We start from the raw sequence: 21,788 nt of genomic DNA on the forward strand, positions 1-21,788 counted from the left end.
AAAGTATATAATATTTATAGTAGAAAGTAAATATTCTTACTGTATTAAACCATACAGTGGTGTTGAAGAACTGTAATGAGAGGATCTTTTAATTATTAAACATTAACCTAAATTAAACCATATAGAGGTGTTGAACTGTGATGAGAGGATATTTTAATTGTTAAACACTGACCTGAATTAAACCATATAGAGGTGTTGAAGAACTGTAATGAGAGGATGTTTTAATTGTTAAACATTAACCTAAATTAAACTATATAAAGGTGTTGAACTGTGATGAGAGGATATTTTAATTGTTAAACACTGACCTGAAGTAAACCATATAGAGGTGTTGAACTGTGATGAGAGAATCTTTTAATTGTTAAAGATTGACAATGTATTAATTTTTTGGACACTTCTCTAATAGATGTCAATGAAACTTGAGAAAAATTGCTGCAAGATTTATTACATTTTAGCAAATTGTGAAAGAGTAACATAAAGACAAAAAATAACTAAATAACTTTCAATGAAAATCTGAAAATTAGATATACATACAAGGAAACATGTTTTTGTATCTTACAAACACCAATATTAAAGATTCTAATACATTGTAAGCATTAAAAAACATGAACCTTTTTAATACAAGGATGAAAATTTTCAACATAATAACTAAAATCGTTTCCATTCAATGCCAGATGTGTGGCTGGTATACTAGTCAAAGCACTTCCTTTTGATCATAACTAAAATAGTTTCCATTCAATGCTAGATGTGTGGCTGATATACCAGTCAAAGCACTTCCTTTTGATCATAACTGAAATAGTTTCCATTCAATGCTAGATGTGTGGCTGATATACCAGTCAAAGCACATCCTTTTGATCATAACTGAAATAGTTTCCATTCAATGCTAGATGTGTGGCTGATATACCAGTCAAAGCACTTCCTTTTGATCATAACTGAAATAGTTTCCATTCAATGCTAGATGTGTGGCTGATATACCAGTCAAAGCACTTCCTTTTGATCATAACTGAAATAGTTTCCATTCAATGCTAGATGTGTGGCTGATATACCAGTCAAAGCACATCCTTTTGATCATAACTGAAATAGTTTCCATTCAATGCTAGATGTGTGGCTGATATACCAGTCAAAGCACATCCTTTTGATCATAACTGAAATAGTTTCCATTCAATGCTAGATGTGTGGCTGATATACCAGTCAAAGCACTTCCTTTTGATCATAACTGAAATAGTTTCCATTCAATGCTAGATGTGTGGCTGATATACCAGTCAAAGCACTTCCTTTTGATCATAACTGAAATAGTTTCCATTCAATGCTAGATGCGTGGCTGATATACTAGTCAAAGCACTTCCTTTTGATATTTTACAGGCATTTATTTCCTTTCAATTTTTCCACATTGGTCTGTTACACAGCAACAAGTATACTGCCATGAATTATACTGACAAAAGTAACAAGTGCATGGTCTCCAAAGCACATGTATTTATCGGAAAGAAAATATCAGTTGTGATAGAATGATGAAGGGTTTAATGAAGATATGTTTTATATGCACATTCAAACAGAGGGTAATACAGAATATTAAGTTGGGTAGCAAGAATCAAGCATGAACAAGTCAACTTTCCTACCCAATAATATCTCATTTTGAGGGTATAAATGGAAAACATTTAGCTTGACATCAAATGTATTGATCAAAGTTTGAAACCTATTGATTAAAGCTATTTTTAAAGTAATATTTTAATCACATTGAATGTAATAATTGTCTCGTACAGAGTGAATTTTTCACGACTTTTCAAATTTGGATGGGAAACATCTTGCTCCTAAAAGTGGTAAACATTCCAAAATTTAGTCCATGTCACCTTCCCCAGCAAAACAAACACAACAACAAAGATAATGTTTGCACATCTTCTACTTTATGGTATACTTTTGCAGGATTAATGTTACACACATAAACTTGTTAGAAACACACATTACCTGATACACCTAATGCTGTGTGGAAGCCAGGCTACGAGGACTTCAGTTGTTTGAAGCCGGGACCAGTTACCTAAGGACTGATTTTCATGGATTGACTGTATCTTGAGTGTGTGACTGAGTAAAGCTGCACGAACCATGTTGCACAGCTTTACTGTACAGTTTACTGTCATTCTCTGAAGCAAACAAAAAGAAGTTCCTTAAAAATGTTGTAGTCTCTAAAATTAAACACAAGTTGAGCGAAAAACCTACACAACAATTATAGTTCAGTTATGTGCACTACATAAGGAACACAACAATTATTAATTATAATACAGTTGTATAAGGCCTACAAAACAAATACAGTACAGGTATGACTACTGGATTATAAGGCCTATGCAGCAATAATAGTACAGGTACATCTATTAGTTTATACAGACTACAGCATAATTATAGTGTAGACTTTACCAGATTATGCAGGCCACAGCATGAATATGCTGCAGTTTTATGCAGAATAGAACACATTTGCATTATAGTTATGTCTAATGGTTTATAAAAACTATAATATATTTTGTTATTTGTAATGGAAGTAGCTACCACACAAACCTGAAATGAAGTATTCTTGGGAACATTTTTTTTGTCTCTTGCATCGCTAACCTGTTATAAAAGGAATACACACATAAAATAAAATTAGAAGTTAGATACACACTTTAACAGCAATGTTAATATGTACATCAAATATACCACATAGAATCCATACAACAGAAAATGTTTATGCATCTCAAAACACCTGGTATGACAATTAACACTTTACCTCAAATTGCTTTCTCATCATTACAGAGGAAATGTTTATATTCAAAGCATCAATACAGATTACCATAACAAAGAGTTAGATATTATGAAATGCCAACAATTATATACGATTTCTGTAATAAACAGTCATAGAAAGTGATATTATAAGTCTCTCTTCTGCACCAATTATATAGTAATACATGAAAGAAAATAAACATTATGTTGTTTCCACTAACTACCACCAGCTGTCATACAAATCTTCTGAAAGACACTTAAGGAGGACTGGCAGGACCAGTGATTGAACATATCAGTGTTCAAGTAGAAACTCTTTGAAATATAAAGACAATATTTACTTATTCGACATCAACTTCAGAAAAAAACTGCATATGTCTACATCTTGATTAGTGAGACTGCTGTGATGAACAACAGACTTTTTTTACATAAACAAGCAATGCAATAAACTAGTATCACCTTGTTATTTAAAATGTAAGATATTACACAGCTTAGGTTTCTATTTGAATATTGTAATTATTACAGTGTAATATCAGAAAAAAGGAATATAATAATAAAACAGTATAACAAAATACTGAGAATTTGTGATTACTTATCAAAATGCCAAAATCCATAAGTTAGTGTTCAAACTAGTTTTAACAGATACTAATCTTCATACATTACTTTACAATGTACAAAACTGTTAGCTGTACAGAAAAGTTAATTGTCCAATAAATAAATACACACACACACACACACACACTAAGCTTCTTTCATAAGTTATGTCTATGGTTCACTAACTTTCTGTTGTTACAATTATTAATTTTGAATCCATTAAGTTTGTAAGAATGTGTGTAAGAGTGCTAATAACCAGAATGTAAGGATAACACAGTTTCACTACGTGAAATGTGCATATTTTGAACAGCTGCAAAAATTCAACTTAGAAAAATCATAACAATGCATACTTTACATAACAGTGTACTTACATTAAATTACAATTACACCAAATTAAAATAGTATTCTGTTTACCTCTCTTGAGTAGAGTTCTCCATTAAGGTATGCTTGTCCCAGCTTCCAAAAGTCAGGAAAATGTGTTTCAAACAAAGACACTACTTCTTCTACAAACATGATTACCTGGGGCATGTCATTTTCTAAGTCATCATCATTCAAATTTTGATTATCTTTATATTCTCCATGGGCTATAAAGCAAGAAAGAAACTAGAACGGGTCATTTTAAAGTTCATTAAACTATAAAAATTGGAACATGTTTGATGGATGAAATGTGTACATTTCTTCTGAGGAAACTGACAAAGGAAATATTTTACACACAAATTATTCAATGTTTACACAAGTTAATTACTGTGACTAGAAGTGTAAGATGTTCATTACTAGTGTTAAAGTCATCAACTTAATACTGAGGTTAAAGGTACAGAAAAGAACTTTGATTAATTAAGTCAAAATTAACATTAAGCCATGCACCTGAAAACTACAATTCACTTGCACTAAGTAGCACACTTCCACAGTGTTCTTTTGTAACCGAAAGAATAATCTAGGTTAAAATGTGATGGTTCATTACAGCAGTTACAATAGCTACTAAAACCAAACATAAGTTAGTCTGAACTCTGAAAATCTAATTTATTTTTCAAATACAAAAACAAAATAATCTCTTGTTAAACAGTCAAATTCTATGCTTGAATGAATACTGTTTCAGATAGATATGCATTCAGAATTAAGTATACTTTATGTTTTCTTTTCTTTAACCACTTAAAAACATAAGAACAAAGTATTCCCATTTTTTTCACACAAATAAAAACTCATTGCACACTTGCTTCACAGAAGTTTATAATTTTGTTACTAAAATCCAAAATAAATATTCATATTTAAAACACAACCATAGGCCTATTCTTACTGCCAACTAGAAACTGTACATCCTTTATCCAAGTACAAATATATAATAGCATAATTTACATTACAAGATCTTTCAACACTGTCAGAAATTATATACAGTAACAACTTTAAGTTTAGATACTACTAAAAATACATTTGTTTTCAATATAGTAAGAAAAAATAAAAAACAAAGTATTAAAAACTGTGTAACTCAATCAACGTATTACCTCTAAACAATGGAAAAGTTGTACTATTGTTCATGAAACTTAGTACTCTTTATAAATTCCTAATTTTATTACTGGAAATACACCAAACAAAATAGGAAAGAAGAGATGCTACACATGAGGAGACAGCTAAACTTCCTGTAAATGATTGGACAGGAGTAATAACACTGTTGGGTGGAAGAGTGAAGTACAAGGCTGAAGCAGAGGAGGGGTAGACAACAGAAGAAATCACGACTGAGCCAGATGGACCTGACAATGAGTGTTTATCATGACAAATTTTAACACAAACTTGACTGTAAATGTTGTCCATTAAATATTGCAGTTTCTGGTTTGTCAGTTGGTTTTCCTTATAAACCAGTGAGTAGAAGGCTATATATATTGAGGAAACAGTAACAAGGAGGAAGATTACCTTGAAAGAACCATAATCAAGAGTATGGTTTATAAATTTGAGATTTGAATTAGTATATAAAATTAAGTTTACAAGTGATTGACCTAAAACAGTTACCTTCATTACGATACATAAAAATATTAACAAAAGTATAAACCAAGCTTTAAAAATTTGAAGCAGATTTTTTTCCTCTTTTGAATATTAGTGTATAATGTATAAATGTCCACAGAAGATTACTAGTAGGTAAGTAATTCTTCCTCAGTGATATTCAGATCAGTTGTAGCTTTAGTACAAAATGGAAAGTGTCAAATAATCTTTTGGAAGTGATTAATACATATATATGCTTTAGATTACGTGATGACATAATCAATATCATTAGTTTTGTTCATTTTAGGTGACAGATGAATCTCTCCAAGGCATCTTACTAAGACATCTTTTCTGACTTAAGCAAATCCTCTATGAGCTCAGAATTCTTTAATAATGAATCTCATAATTGCAGTCACCAACAACAGAATATCAGCTTTCTTAATATCTTTAGAAATACATGTATATAATTCATTATTATATTTATATGCAAAAACGGCTCGTTTGGGCTGAGAAAACACTTTACATAGAAGAGCGAACAAAAACAGCCCAAACGAGCCGTTTTTGCATATAAATTTCTCAACAAGTGGGTTTCTCGTCATCACTGATTATTAATTCATTATTATAGTGATGTGGTATTTACAGGTTATCTTTAGAAATACATGTATATCATTCATTATTATAGTGATGTGGTATTTACAGGTTATCTTTAGAAATACATGTATATCATTCATTATTATAGTGATGTGGTATTTACAGGTCAACAGCTTTGTAAAAATTACAAACTTTGTTCTCTTCTGGTGATACTTTTAATAAATTCATGTTTTTGTATGAGATGAGGACTGGTTCTCTTGTCTTTTCTCAAGGTAGATGATTTCAGGTTTCAATTCAAACTCAATGATTTCTTGTTCCACATTTCACCAAATCTGACTAATGCACAGAGACTGTCAGTTTGAATGTTACTGATTTTTAAAACCCATCGAATTAACTTGGATTCCACATTTAATGACCCTTGACCTGCAAATTACATTTTCTTTCAGATAAATAATGACCTTATTTCAATTCCTTTTACTTGTACACTCACAAGAAATTGTATATTTTCATTACAATTCTCATCTACTTCTTTACATCTTTATTTTTATATAATTTTTAGTTTTTCCTTATGTTTTCCAGCTAAAGTTATTTTTAATCTTTTTTATACCATTTAAATTAATTATACATTATAATCTTTATCTATCCATTTACTTTCTCTTACATTACTTGCAGCCAATGTTAATTTTCAGATTACTTTAAACTTACTAATTTGTAAATTACTTATCATTATTTTTCTTGCCCTGTTTGTATTTTTGAACACCAAAAATTACTCACACTTGCAACATTCCCAATGTACATGTACTTCTATATGGTCTTGGTGATCTACTACACATCACTGCTTGCAACATTCCCAATGTACATGTACTTCTATATGGTCTTGGTGATCTACTACACATCACTGCTTGCAACATTCCCAATGTACATGTACTTCTATATGGTCTTGGTGATCTACTACACATCACTGCTTGCAACATTCCCAGTGTACATGTACTTCTATGTGGTCTTGGTGATCTACTACACATCACTGCTTGCAACATTCCCAATGTACATGTACTTCTATATGGTCTTGGTGATCTACTACACATCACTGCTTGCAACATTCCCAGTGTACATGTACTTCTATATGGTCTTGGTGATCTACTACACATCACTGCTTGCAACATTCCCAGTGTACATGTACTTCTATATGGTCTTGGTGATCTACTACACATCACTGAAGATAGTTCATGTTTATATTCAAGGCATTCCTGAACTTGAAAAATCTACACTTTGAAAGAGCTTGCATTACCAGACTGCATATTTTCTAAGTGTTTCATTGCATTAATTTATCTTCTAAAGTTATAGATTTTATAACACACTACATACCTAACATAAGATGCTTATCTTTGCAATTATTCATGCTGTCTTCTAACCAGCTGTAGATGTAACACATCAGATCCCAAGCAGGGTCACCAGCCACTTCTAAGTTTACCAGATACCTAGATTTAACAGAAAAGTTCTCATATGATATTTCAAACCTAAATTTATAACATATATAGGTCACAAATTTTACATCAAGGTTTGTCCATAGTCTAATTAGGTAAACAATATTCATTTTGTTTTACATACCTCTCTAGCAACATGACGACCTCACCTCAATATTTCTTTCGTGTCCTATTTATATACGTCTATTTCAAGTAAGCACTTTATGCTTCCTTATGATTGGTCATGTGTTTACCAAAAATATCCTTGAAGATTGAATATGGGAAGCAAAAACTAACACTTCCACCTGTACAATAAAATACAAGAAACTCACTCCAAGTTTCTTCTAAGTGTTTCTGAAACCAGTTTCAAATGCCCTATTTGAGTTGGAACTATAACCTGTATCATTGTATTCCTAACCTGATTAACCTCTTCTGTTCATCTACAGGTGCAGGAAGCTTCTTCAAATGTTCATTTAACATTTCTCGAAACTTTTCAACCCTCTGTTCTACTTCCTGATAAACTGAAAAACATCAGATAGCTATGTTATACACATGAATAAAAATTATACAACAAAATGACATATTTCAACACTACTTGTCTTCATTATATTCTGTTATCCAAACTCATAATAGATCCAATCATTAAAATAAACATATCTCACTGTTTCAACCTACCCTTCCTAAATACAGCCACTTCTGTGTTATGAAACAGGGATTTAGCTCTTGCATAATCATTGATAACAACATCATAGTCACCCTGCAAAATAAGTAGACCATATAAAACCAATCTGCTGAATACACAAAGAATGTCAACATGTACATCTCTTTAATGTAACAGTACTTCTTCAGAAACATCAATTTCATTATGTTAAGTCCTTATCTGGGTTCTCTCAGCTGGTTTTATTGTATTTTGGCTTTAATCAGTGATGTGGTGATTAAATGTTTATGCCACAGCACCAACTAAATTTTAATAAACTTACAGTTCTTGTATTTCAGGCATTTAATAAGATTTTAATAACTAGCTACTTCACTTAGTAATCAGATTTACATAACTAGATGGTATACCTGGGTCATAACAGTACAATATATTATGTGTAGTTTACACAGCATCTCTAAATAAAATAAGATCATAATCATATTACTTTTGTACATTCTTTAAGTCATACAAATTCAACAGCATAAAATACTATCTATACAACACACATTTATTTTATATTTACATACACTTACTTCAATACTTATAACAACAAATAACCTATTTACGTTAAATCAATGTTACTCAGTCCTAGCTTAATGCAGTGGTTCTGTTAAAACAAAAGTGAAAGGTGTTAAAATAAAAACTACAAGCATGACAAGCTTTTATGCTCCAGCTCCACTACAAAACTAAGTTTAACCCTCAACTGGTAGGGTCAGAATGACCAACACCACCAAACAATTACAACAGAAACAATAGAGCTGCTGCAGCACATCAACTCTCACCAGCTCTCAAGAAGTGACTGAGAATATATTACAGAAAATATCTTACAGAGAACAGCACCAGTTAAGTTTAAACAACAACAAATAATTACAACAGAAACAACAGAGCTGCAGCAGCACATCAACTCTCACCAGCTCTCAAGAAGTGACTGAGAATATATTACAGAAAATATCTTACAGAGAACAGCACCAGTTAAGTTTAAACAACAACAAATAATTACAACAAGAAAAAATAGAACTGTAGCAGCACATCCATTCTAGCCAGCACTCAACAACCAAGGATATAGTAAGCAAAATATCACATAGAGAGCAACACTAGTTCAGTTGAAATATTGGCTCGAAAAGTTACTTACTTAACCACAGATGAGGGTTAATATAAACTAAGCAGATAAAAAATAAACATATAACCAATAATAAGTAGAATTAATCCACTGCTGTAAGTAGCTCTCTTACTTATAATGATTTCAATGCACTGTTTAAGCAGTTGGATACCCTTGCTACTAACACTAGTTTTGGTGATAAACCCACTAATATCCTACAAGGTTTAGACAGCCCATATAATTTAGGTTAGTCCTATGGTCCTAAGTTCATTTACTAGGCTAACAATGTTGAATAATCATTATAAATAGCCATGAACACAAAAAGATGTATTTTTTTAAAAAATTAATAAATAAAAACAATTGTATTGAATTCTAATCAACACTGGGTACAAGAAAGACCTATCATATTGCAATAAATGTTATACTTGGTTCAGCTAACTTGGTAGATTTAGCGAATGTTCTATATATACATCTTTCTGTTTGGTTGCTTGTTTGTCTGCTGTGTTCCCTGCACGAGTCACATTTCCCTCACATAAAAGTGTTCAAAATGACAATTTTTTGTTGATGTATGCTTCTATCATCTGCTTGTTCATATGGTAATTTTATTGTGAACATGTATACATTACAAAAATAAATTCTACACAGATTTGACTTTGTGAAGTAAGTTTGAGCTAATATTTAATTTAGAATATAGCATTAAAGGCCTATTTATTTATATATCATTAACTATATATTTACTAATATATTAAGTATTTAACCTCACATACAAAAGAAATGTATTTAGCACTAAGATGTTGTATATAAAACAGCAAACAGTAGGCACAGTCTGTAAAATAAAAATTATGCCACCTGCCATAAAACAGAATGCATGACAAGAGTACAGATTCAATTATAAAATTCATAATGTAAAGTGTAATTAAAATCAAGTCACAATAGCTCGTAGAACGCTTGTAAGGTGAAAGATGGGTTAAACATGGAAATTGTATTTTTTTATTATCATCAAAACTGACAGGTACATTTAGTTATACACTATTGATTATATGTTTACTATTTAAAGTCACACACACACACAAACAATGTATGCAGAGTTAGAATGTTGTGTGTGAGTGAAAACGTAAACAGTAGGTCCAGCCAATAAAACATGAAAACAGTAAGACTTACATTACTAACTGCATACAATGAGATTAAAGTGATGTCTGTGAGTGTATTGACTTATATTACTTACTGCATACAATGAGATTAAAGTAAAGTCTGCGAGTGTATTGACTTGCATTACCTTCTGTATAAAATGAGGTTAAAGTTTGTGAGTGTACTGACTTACATTACTTACTGCATACAACGAGATTAAAGTGATGTCTGAGAGTGTATTGACTTACATTACTTACTGTATACAATGAGACTAAAGTGATGTCTGTGAGTGTACTGACTTACATTACTTACTGTATACAAGGAGACTAAAGTGATGTGTGTGAGTGAACTGACTTACATTACTTACTGTATACAATGAGACTAAAGTGATGTCTGTGAGTGAACTGACTTACATTACTTACTGTATACAATGAGACTAAAGTGATGTCTGTGAGTGTACTGACTTACATTACTTACTTATACAATGAGATTAAAGTGATGTCTGTGAGTGTACTGACTTACATTACTTACTGTATACAATGAGACTAAAGTGATGTCTGTGAGTGTATTGACTTACATTACTTACTGTATACAATGAGACTAAAGTGATGTGTGTGAGTGCATTGACTTACATTACTTACTGTATACAAGAAGACTAAAGTGATGTCTGTGAGTCTATTGACTTACATTACTTACTGTATACAAGAAGACTAAAGTGATGTGTGTGAGTGTATTGAGTTACATTACTTACTGTATACAATGAGACTAAAGTGATGTGTGTGAGTGTATTGAGTTACATTACTTACTGTATACAATGAGACTAAAGTGATGTGTGTGAGTGTATTTTATTTTACTTTTTTTCCCCTCTGGGTGGTTTGATACTTAGAAGTATAATTTCTTCACACATTATAAAGCACAATACTGCATTTTGTTTCTACTATATTTCACACATCAATGTCATAATGCATACAGTATCACATTCACAGAAATATATTAAATTTACATTAAAGCAAATTGAATATAATATTACATACATATTTATGTTTTAAATGTTAATATTTGAGCAGGAATGACAGTGGATAGAGAGCTAATTAACTGATTAATTATTTGGAATTACACACAGAACTACACAATGGGCTATCTATGTTCTGCACAGAATTGAAACCTGGTTTCTAGTGTTATAACTCTGCAGACATATAGCTCTGCCAGTGGGATTGGTGGGGGTAGAGAGAATAGAGCTAAGCTTATCTGGTTTGGCAGAATGAGTACTCGCTACTTTATAAGTTCACAAAATATTTTTGTTACCTATTGAAATATGGAATGGGGCAACAGAGAATGTACTGTTTTTTTTAAACCTGGGCAACACCGAGTAATGGTACTAATGTGAAATAATCTTTATGGCAACAAATTATATTATTAGTTTAATAAGTAAAATAACAAATAATGTTAATAAAAGTGGCTCTATGAAAAGGGTAGTGAATAACTGAGTTACGAAATATTTGTTCTATTTCATATTCAATAACAATAACTGATTCTTTAGCCCTTCTTAACACCTCACCTTCTGAATGTTTCTCTCAATACTAGCAGGAAGATTGAAGAGAAACTTAAACCGCTGAAGAGCACTTAATGCATTCCGTGTACCATCAGCTCGGTCCTTACGTGCAAGAACAGCTTCAAATAAGGAGTCTGCCTCCTTCTTACTTTCTGTAAGTTAACATTAAGATTTGTATGAAACCTGACATATTGAGTAAAACTACACAAAGATACTAGTTTAAATTTTACAATTTACAAATTTAAAGAGAAAGAAACAAAATGTTAAAAGAAAAACTGTTATAATAAACAAAGATAATATTATGAAATGTTTATAGATAAATACTGTTCTTGATGCAATTTTTATTTCACAAACTCATACATAAGTTGCACAAATAAAAGTCATGATGATATTAGAGACTTATAATTAACAATACATAACTTTGGATAAATGCAAACTGAATACTGACTTATGATGAATATTATGCAAGATGGATAAATACAAATTTTGATGACAATAGTGACTTATAATGAACACAACATAAAACTTGTAAACACAAATCCTGATGACTAGCTTACAATGAAAACTACATAACACAAATAACAATGAGAATACCAATTTGTAATGAACATTACACACGACAAATAAACACAAACCATGAATAAATGAAACACTGAATACATAAAAACATTACAGTTTATATTAGTAAAATTTATGAAACTTATAAGTTTGTGTAATCACAATGAGTTGTACTTATAAGTTTGTGTAACCACAATGAGTTGTACTTATAAGTTTGTGTCATCACAATGAGTTGCCAATGATTAAAGAACACAATCTGAACATTTTTGCATGCAGCACTTCATTTTTTATCTTTTTTTTAGTTTTCTTTTTGATTGTGTATGAACACTACAATTAGTAATTACTAGCACAAACAGTCACCTGTAGGGCAACATTTCTACTAGTTCATATAACTAACCAGATAATGTTTCCTTGATACACATACAGGAACTTAAAATCCAAGTATAATACACACACACATGAACAAAATGATGTTCTAATAATCTTTAAACCAAAAATTAAAAGCTTATTTCAATAATAAAAAAACTTACTAACAACAGCTTCCTCCAATTTCTCAGTTAAGTCAGCACCAACTTCTTGTTTATCTTTCTTCTGTGCTGATTGGAGTGCTGAAGAAGAAATTCTGTATTAAACCTGATTATATCAAAGAGATATTGAATTATGTTGAAAACTGGTATGTTACATTTACTTGAGATACTTTTGACTAGTTACTGTCAACTATTCACCATCTCTAATCCCTTTTTTATTTATTTATTAATTCACTCTATGAATGTTGAAATTTTTATAAATCAAATCAATAATGTAACCAAACATTTCTGGATCTAGTTCTTAAAAATCAATTCAAAGCATACAAAGACAACAAACACAAATAATGTGTCTTTCGAAAGAAATTACATAGTTAAGCCTTATTCAGTTGTTGTGGTAATGTAAGCATTATGTTTTAAGTATTAAGAAAACCATCTAAGATATCATGAACTTACCTTCAAGGACCTGAAAACATTCAACAATTGCCATGACATTAGATTTTAAGAAGGATAAAGGTCCTTCCTGATGCTGTGTAACTTTTCTCCGCAAGCATGTCAGTCCAGCCTTCAAGTCGTCAAAACTATGTACAATTAAACTTTCTTATTAAACTCCTAATTCAATCTAAAAGTGATAAAACTAACAGCATGAAATACAAGCATGAACATGGCTTGAAAATAACTTTTTTAGCCACTAGTAAATATTCCAGTACTTTAAAATTACTTGCAAAGTGTCAGCTTCACAGGAATAACAAAATTTCACAAGTCACACAATCCTGGCAGATATAACTAGTTAGCTGACATGAATGTCCAGGAACACTGAATTTTTTTATATTACATTGTTTTAATATGCATTTAAGTTCTTTATCTACATTTTTAACAACAATTACACTAACTAACAAAAATCAAACAAAATTGTGTGTACTGTTTTTGTTAATTCAAACTTGATAAATGCAAATGAAAATAATTGTTTGGAGACAAAGTAAACAAAAAGAAACAAAAAACTATTACAAATGTATGACATTTCAACAAGCTTATGTCATTATCAGGTACAAGTAGTTTACAAAGACATGAATAAATATACAGTATGGAACAAACAGGTTGCTGACTGAAGGTTGCTTAATGTAGGAATCTTGGTACCCAAAACAATGGTTTAGGGTGGGTCTATTTTGTTCAATTAAGATCTCTTATTTTATTCTATTTTTATTAATGTTTGTAATTCAGAAAGTCATCATATATCTATATAAAACACTGAAAATTTAAACAAAGAACCAAACATCAATAAATGCAAAATAAAGGAAGCTATCTTAAACTACACAGTTTCACTATAAACCAACATCCTGGAATACCAAGGTACCTATATTACAGCTTCACTATAAACCAACATCCTGGGATACCAAGGTACCTAACCTACAGCTTCACTATAAACCAACATCCTGGAATGCCAAGATACCTATACTACAGCTTCACTATAAACCAACAACCTGGGATACCAAGGTACCTAAACTACAGCTTCACTATAAACCAACATCCTGAGATACCAAGATACCTACACTACAGCTTCACTATAAACTAACATCCTGGAATGAAACGATACATATACTACAGCTTCACTATAAACCAACATCCAGGATACAAGGTACCTATATTACAGCTTCACTATAAACCAACATCCAGAATACCAAGATATCTATACTACAGCTTCACTATAAACCAACATCCAGGATACAAGGTACCTATACTACAGCTCACTATAAACCAACATCCTGGGACACAAGGTACCTATACTACAGCTCACTATAAACCAACATCCTGGGACACAAGGTACCTATACTACAGCTTCACTATAAACCAACATCCTGGGATACAAGGTACCTATACTACAGCTTCACTATAAACCAATATTCTGGGTACCAAGATACCTATAGTAAAGCTTCACTATAAACCAACACCATGGGATACTAAAATACCTATACTACAGCTTCACTATAAACCAACATCCAGGATACCAAGATATCTATACTACAGCTTTACTATAAACCAACATCCTGGGATACCAAGATATCTATACTACAGCTTCAGTATAAACCAACATCCTGGGATACCAAGATATCTATACTACAGCTTCAGTATAAACCAACATCCTGGGATATAAGGTACCTATACTACAGCTTCACTATAAACCAACATCATGGGATACTAAAATACCTAAACTACAGCTTCACTATAAACCAACATCCTGGGATACCAAGATATCTATACTACAGCTTCACTATGAACCAATATCCAGGATACCAAGATATCTATACTACAGCTTTACTATAAACCAACATCCTGGGATACCAAGATATCTATACTACAGCTTCACTATAAACCAACATCATGGGATACTAAAATACTAAACTACAGCTTCACTATAAACCAACATCCAGGATACCACATCTTTTCTCTTTATTCTCTTTAGTGGAAGGAGGTCTATCAACCTCCCTGGATCCTGCCCTGGGTCAAGTGGGCAGATCTCTCTTGGTGCAAGACAATTCCAGTGACTGTGTGAATGAATAAACGTTTTGCATCTTAAGGCTGAAAAACAAGATGGACTCGAGGAAACACCAAAACCTAGAGCCGGGGCATGTAGAAATCTGTCTGCACTGCCACTGTAGCAGTGGAACAGAGTGCAGTAGCATATGTCTGAGATGGAGTGGGGGACAATAATTACCATGCCTCTGAATAGGAGATACTGTTTACAGTCTTCAAACATAGTACCTCTTTCTCCTCACCCATTTTGGAAAAGAATGAAAGTATGAGGGATGTGAACCACTACAGTTTACACAGTGTGGTTCCAGCAACACCAGGGTTTTGTGAGCACTATACCCAAATATCAGCATCAGACACAATCTCAAAACCCGTTAAGAATGTCCAACACTGGTACTCAGTTAACCCTAGCTCAAGTGTACCAGTCAACTAGCCCTGGGAGGCCACCCCAAGGCTACCCATCTTCAGGACTTCAAGACCAAAGTGATGCGTTAGGGTTTGACCCCACAACAACCAGGATCCTCTCCTCTCCTTTAGGGGTTGCCACTTGTGGCAAATACATGGGTTGGTGTTTAGACCCCAGAAGAGATAAACAGAAAGTACAGAACCTAGTTTGGTAGTTTCTTTCACCCATTTCAGGAATCCACATACAAATCATGAAATACTACATGCATAACTACCACCTACTGTACAAACTAGTAAAGATCATTTATGGAAGACATAAGTACACCAAATTATACAATTTCTTTACAACCTTTTCAAGACATACCAAAACATTAATTTTATTATCATAAAACACTTGTGAAATTTACTAAAAGCATCATATTTCAAAATTGTGAAACCTTTATTTAACTAGTGTTTATAGAAATTGAAAGCAGAGAAAATAGTATTGATAATAATTACAAAAGACAGAGTGGTGTGTGTTCATAAATGTAAAAGTTGTTAGACAATCTTAGATTGTATGTACAAACTTTCTTAATTGTTTTAAATAACAAGTAAACAAAATTTAAGATCAGAATGTGTTTGTTGTTGTTTTTTGTTTTTGAATTAAGCACAAAGCAACACAATGAGCTATGTGTACTCTGTCCCCCCATGGGTATCGAAACCCGGTTTTTAACGATGCAAGTCCGCAGACATACTGCTGAGCCACCAGGGGGCATGTGTTTGTTAGCTATCACTTTCTATTAACGTTTTTAGTTTCAAATTATAGGTTTAGCTCCTCATAAATAACCAATATAATTATAATAGATGCAATAGTGGCCTCAACTTTAATCATGCATTTATTTCAGGAAAAAAAACAAACACACCTATTTACAAATAGTAAAAACTTTAACAATGTTTAATAACTAGAAGCATAAGGTAATGGTTATTTGTATGGAATATATACAGTTCACAGAACCTACCTGGCTCCATGATGATTCTCTAGCAAATACCACATGGGAACAAAGTTCTCAGATAACACATTACCAGAACCTAGAGACAAATGGCTTTATAAATTTCAGTTTTCTAATCCAAACACACAAAAAGTGCTTTATTTGTGGTAATGATAACTGAAAAGCAGCAAAAAGAGAGAAAGGCTGCATGTTCAAAAAACATTCACTGCTGGGTAGAAAGATAAAGAACTAAAGGTGAAATTACATATAGGTATAAAGGTAAAGAACTAAAGGTGAAATTACATATGGGTAGAAAGGTAAAGAACTAAAGGTGAAATTACATATGGGTAGAAAGGTAAAGAACTAAAGGTGAAATTACATATGGGTAGAAAGGTACAGAACTAATGGTGAAATTACATATAGGTAGAAAGGTACAGAACTAAACGTGAAATTACATATGGGAAGAAAGGTACAGAACTAAACGTGAAATTACATATGAGTAGAAAGGTAAAGAACTAAACGTGAAATTACATATAGGTATAAAGGTAAAGAACTAAACGTGAAATTACATATAGGTATAAAGGTAAAGAACTAAAGGTGAAATTACATATGGGTAGAAAGGTAAAGAACTAAAGGTGAAATTACATATGGGTAGAAAGCAAAGAACCAAAGGTGAAATTACATATGGGCAAGAACGGTAAAGAACCAAAGGTGAAATTACATATGGGTAAAAGGTAAAAGAACTAAAGGTGAAATTACATATGGGTAGAAAGGTAAAGAACTAAAGGTGAAATTACATATGGGTAAAAAGGTAAAGAACTAAAGGTGAAATTACATATGGGTAGAAAGGTAAAGAACTAAAGGTGAAATTACATATGGGTAGAAAGGTAAAGAATTAAAGGTGAAATTACATGGGTAGAAAGGTAAAGAACCAAAGGTGAAATTACATATGGGTAGAAAGGTAAAGAACTGAAGGTGAAATTACATATGGGTAGAAAGGTAAAAAACTAAAGGTGAAATTACATATGGGTAGAAAGGTAAAGAACTAAAGGTGAAATTACATATGGGTAAAAAGGTAAAGAACTAAAGGTGAAATTACATATGGGTAAAAAGGTAAAGAACTAAAGGTGAAATTACATATGGGTAGAAAGGTAAAGAACTAAAGGTGAAATTACATATGGGTAGAAAGGTAAAGAATTAAAGGTGAAATTACACATGGGTAGAAAGGTAAACAACTAAAGGTGAAATTACATATGGGTAGAAAGGTAAAGAACTGAAGGTGAAATTACATATGGGTAGAAAGGTAAAAAACTAAAGGTGAAATTACATATGGGTAGAAAGGTAAAGAACTAAAGGTGAAATTACATATCACTTTCAACTTCAAATACTCGCCTGCATGTGCTTGAGTCTCCTGAAACGAATATCAGAAAAACATCAACCTTCAATGTAACCATACCGAATTCAGAAGTAACAACACAAGAAGAAAGGCTACTAATCATCACCACCCACTACCAACTATTAAGCTACACTTAAAAGTGTGATACAAAAACTGAAGAATTGGTAAATAGATAACAATATTAACTTGTTATTCAATATCCAAAGATGGCCACTACTGGTCATTTTCTAAGTTGTTTCAAAATCATTCTTACCTTCATTGAGACCTCACTTATTGTACAAGTTCAATAAAACTTAAATAAGGCTTCAATAAGTCTCTGGACATACAACATACTCAACGAAGTGCAACATTTCTCTTGTTAAATAACTATCATTACAGCAAATTATTAGATCTTAAAATCAACAAATTTGAGATTATTTAGAATTTACTTTCTTTATACATATGTGATAACCATTTAATATTGTCAAATGAATCTCGATGAACTTTAAGGTTTTGTTAAACTTAGTATAAGTAGAGAACACAAGCCAAACACAATGACAGCTGGACAAATTATTAGTTTAGTTGAAGCAAGAACACAAGCCAAACACAATGACAGCGAGACAAATTATGAGTTTAGAAAAAGCAAGAACATGAGCCAAACACAATGACAGCTAGACAAATTATTAGTTTAGGTGAAGCTAGAACACAAGACAAACACAATGACAGCTAGACAAATTATTAGTTTTGGTAACGCAACAGCACGAGCCAACCACAATGACAGCTAAACAAATTTTTAGTTTAGGTGAAGCAAGAACACAAGCCAAACACAATGACAGATTGACAAATGATTAGTATAGGTGAAGCAAGAACACAAGTCAAACACAATGACAGCTAGACAAAGTATTAGTTTAGGTGAAGCAAGAACATGAGCCAAACACAATGACAGCTAGACAAATTATTATTTTAGATGAACCAAGAACAGGAGTCAATCACAATGACAACTAGACAAATTATCAGTTTAGGTGAAGCAAGAGCACGAGCCAAACACAATGACAGCTGGACAAATTATTAGTTTAGTTGAAGCAAGAACACAAGCAAAACACAATGACAGTGAGACAAATTATTAGTTTAGGTGAAGCAACAAAAAGAGCCAAACACAATGACACCTAGACAAATTATTAGTTTAAATGAAGCTAGAAAACAAGCCAAACACAATGACATTTACACAAATTATGAGTTTAGATGAAGCAAGAACATCAGCCAAACACAATGACAGCTAGACAAATTATTAGTTTATTTCAAGCAAGAACACAAGCCAAACACAATGACAGCTAGACAAATTATTAGTTTAGGTGAACCTAGAACACAAGACAAACACAATGAGAGCTAGACAAATTATTAGTTTTTGGTAACGCAACAGCACGAGCCAACCACAATGACAGCTAAACAAATTTTTAGTTTAGGTGAAGCAAGAACACAAGCCAAACACAATGATAGATTGACAAATTATTAGTATAGGTGAAGCAAGAACACAAGTCAAACACAATGACAGCTAGACAAAATATTAGTTAGGGTGAAGCAAGAACAGGAGCCAAACACAATGACAACTAGACAAATTATTAGTTTAGGTGAAGCAAGAGCACGAGCCAAACACAATGACAGCTGGACAAATTATTAGTTTAGTTGAAGCAAGAACACAAGCAAAACACAATGACAGTGAGACAAATTATTAGTTTAGGTGAAGCAACAAAAAGAGCCAAACACAATAACACCTAGACAAATTATTAGTTTAGGTGAAGCTAGAAAACAAGCCAAACACAATGACAAATAGACAAATTATTAGTTTAGTTGAAGCAAGAACACAAGCCAAACACAATGACAGATAGACAAATTATTAGTTTAGGTGAAGCAAGAACACAAGTCAAACACAATTACAGCTAGACAAAGTATTAGTTTCGGTGAAGCAAAAAGACAAGCCAAACAAAATGACAGATTGACAAATTATTAGTTTAGATGAACCAAGAAAATGAGCCAAACACAATGACAGCTAGACAAATTAATAGTTTAGGTGAAGCAGAAACACAAGTCAAGCACAATGACAGCGAGACAAATTATGAGTTTAGATGAAGCAAGAACATGAGCCAAACACAATGACAGCTAGACAAATTATCAGTTTATTTCAAGCAAGAACACAAGCCAAACACAATGACAGCTAGACAAATTATTAGTTTAGGTGAACCTAGAACACAAGACAAACACAATGACAGCTAGACAAATTATTAGTTTTGGTAACGCAACAGCACGAGCCAACCACAATGACAGCTAGACAAATTATTAGTTTAGGTAAAGCTAGAACACAAGACAAACACAATGAGAGCTGGACAAATTATTAGTTTAGGTGAACCAAGAGCACAAGCCAAACACAATGACAGCGAGACAAATTATGAGTTTAGATGAAGCAAGAACATGAGCCAAACACAATGACAGCTAGACAAATTATTAGTTTAGGTGAAGCTAGAACACAAGACAAACACAATGACAGCTAGACAAATTATTAGTTTTGGTAACGCAACAGCACGAGCCAACCACAATGACAGCTAAACAAATTTTTAGTTTAGGTGAAGCAAGAACACAAGCCAAACACAATGAAAGATTGACAAATTATTAGTATAGGTGAAGCAAGAACACAAGTCAAACACAATGACAGCTAGACAAAGTATTAGTTTAGGTGAAGCAAGAACATGAGCCAAACACAATGACAGCTAGACAAAATTATTATTTTAGATGAAGCAAGAACAGGAGCCAAACACAATGACAACTAGACAAATTATTAGTTTAGTTGAAGCAAGAACACAAGCAAAACACAATGACAGTGAAACAAATTATTAGTTTAGGTGAAGCAACAAAAAGAGCCAAACACAATGACACCTAGACAAATTATTAGTTTAGGTGAAGCTAGAAAACAAGCCAAACACAATGACAGATAGACAAATTATTAGTTTAGTTGAAGCAAGAACACAAGCCAAACACAATGACAGATAGACAAATTATTAGTTTAGGTGAAGCAAAAAGACAAGCTAAGTTCAACCACAATGACAGCTAGACAAATTATTAGACAATTATTTTTTTAATGATTAACCTATCTTTTCAATATATTGTTAAGTTTCTCATAAACATTATTGTTTACTTACCATCAGGAAATGTATCATGCAATTCTTCTACTGGAAAACGGCCTCTGATGGTGAAAGAAAACGAAAATTGTTTTTGTTAATATGATTTTAAAACTAACTGAATTACAAGCACAGTACACTTACATAAGTAATTTCAAGATATGTTAAATAAAGATTTAGTTTATACAACTCAAACATACACACTACATGTAAATACTTCACAAAATGTTCTACTTTCAATGGGGTTTAAAACAAACTAGTAATGTTAATTTACAATGGTTTAAAACAAACTAGTAATGTTAATTTACAATGGTTTAAAACAAACTAGTAATGTTAATTTACAATGGTTTAATACAAACTAGTAATGTTAATTTACAATGGTTTAAAACAAACTAGTAATGTTAATTTACAATGGTTTAATACAA

At 32.1% G+C, this 21,788-nt stretch overlaps 1 protein-coding gene across 1 annotated transcript in view; it reads right to left on the reverse strand.

Annotated features, from left to right (window-relative positions):
* The window catches only part of LOC143231735 (exocyst complex component 2-like), a 79,751-nt gene that overhangs the window by 43,590 nt on the left and 14,373 nt on the right, over nt 1-21,788 (reverse strand). The window contains exons 4-14 of the mRNA XM_076466358.1: nt 21,385-21,428; nt 16,849-16,918; nt 13,373-13,497; nt 12,923-13,000; nt 11,841-11,986; nt 8,034-8,115; nt 7,777-7,879; nt 7,261-7,373; nt 3,748-3,917; nt 2,542-2,592; nt 1,960-2,132 (exon numbers count right to left, since the gene is read on the reverse strand). Coding sequence (XP_076322473.1) covers nt 1,960-2,132; nt 2,542-2,592; nt 3,748-3,917; nt 7,261-7,373; nt 7,777-7,879; nt 8,034-8,115; nt 11,841-11,986; nt 12,923-13,000; nt 13,373-13,497; nt 16,849-16,918; nt 21,385-21,428 — 1,155 coding nt within the window. The remainder of the gene's footprint in view (nt 1-1,959; nt 2,133-2,541; nt 2,593-3,747; nt 3,918-7,260; nt 7,374-7,776; nt 7,880-8,033; nt 8,116-11,840; nt 11,987-12,922; nt 13,001-13,372; nt 13,498-16,848; nt 16,919-21,384; nt 21,429-21,788) is intronic.

Source organism: Tachypleus tridentatus, chromosome 11 (assembly GCF_004210375.1).
Source record: "Tachypleus tridentatus isolate NWPU-2018 chromosome 11, ASM421037v1, whole genome shotgun sequence".
Classification (NCBI taxonomy): Eukaryota; Metazoa; Arthropoda; class Merostomata; order Xiphosura; family Limulidae; genus Tachypleus; species Tachypleus tridentatus.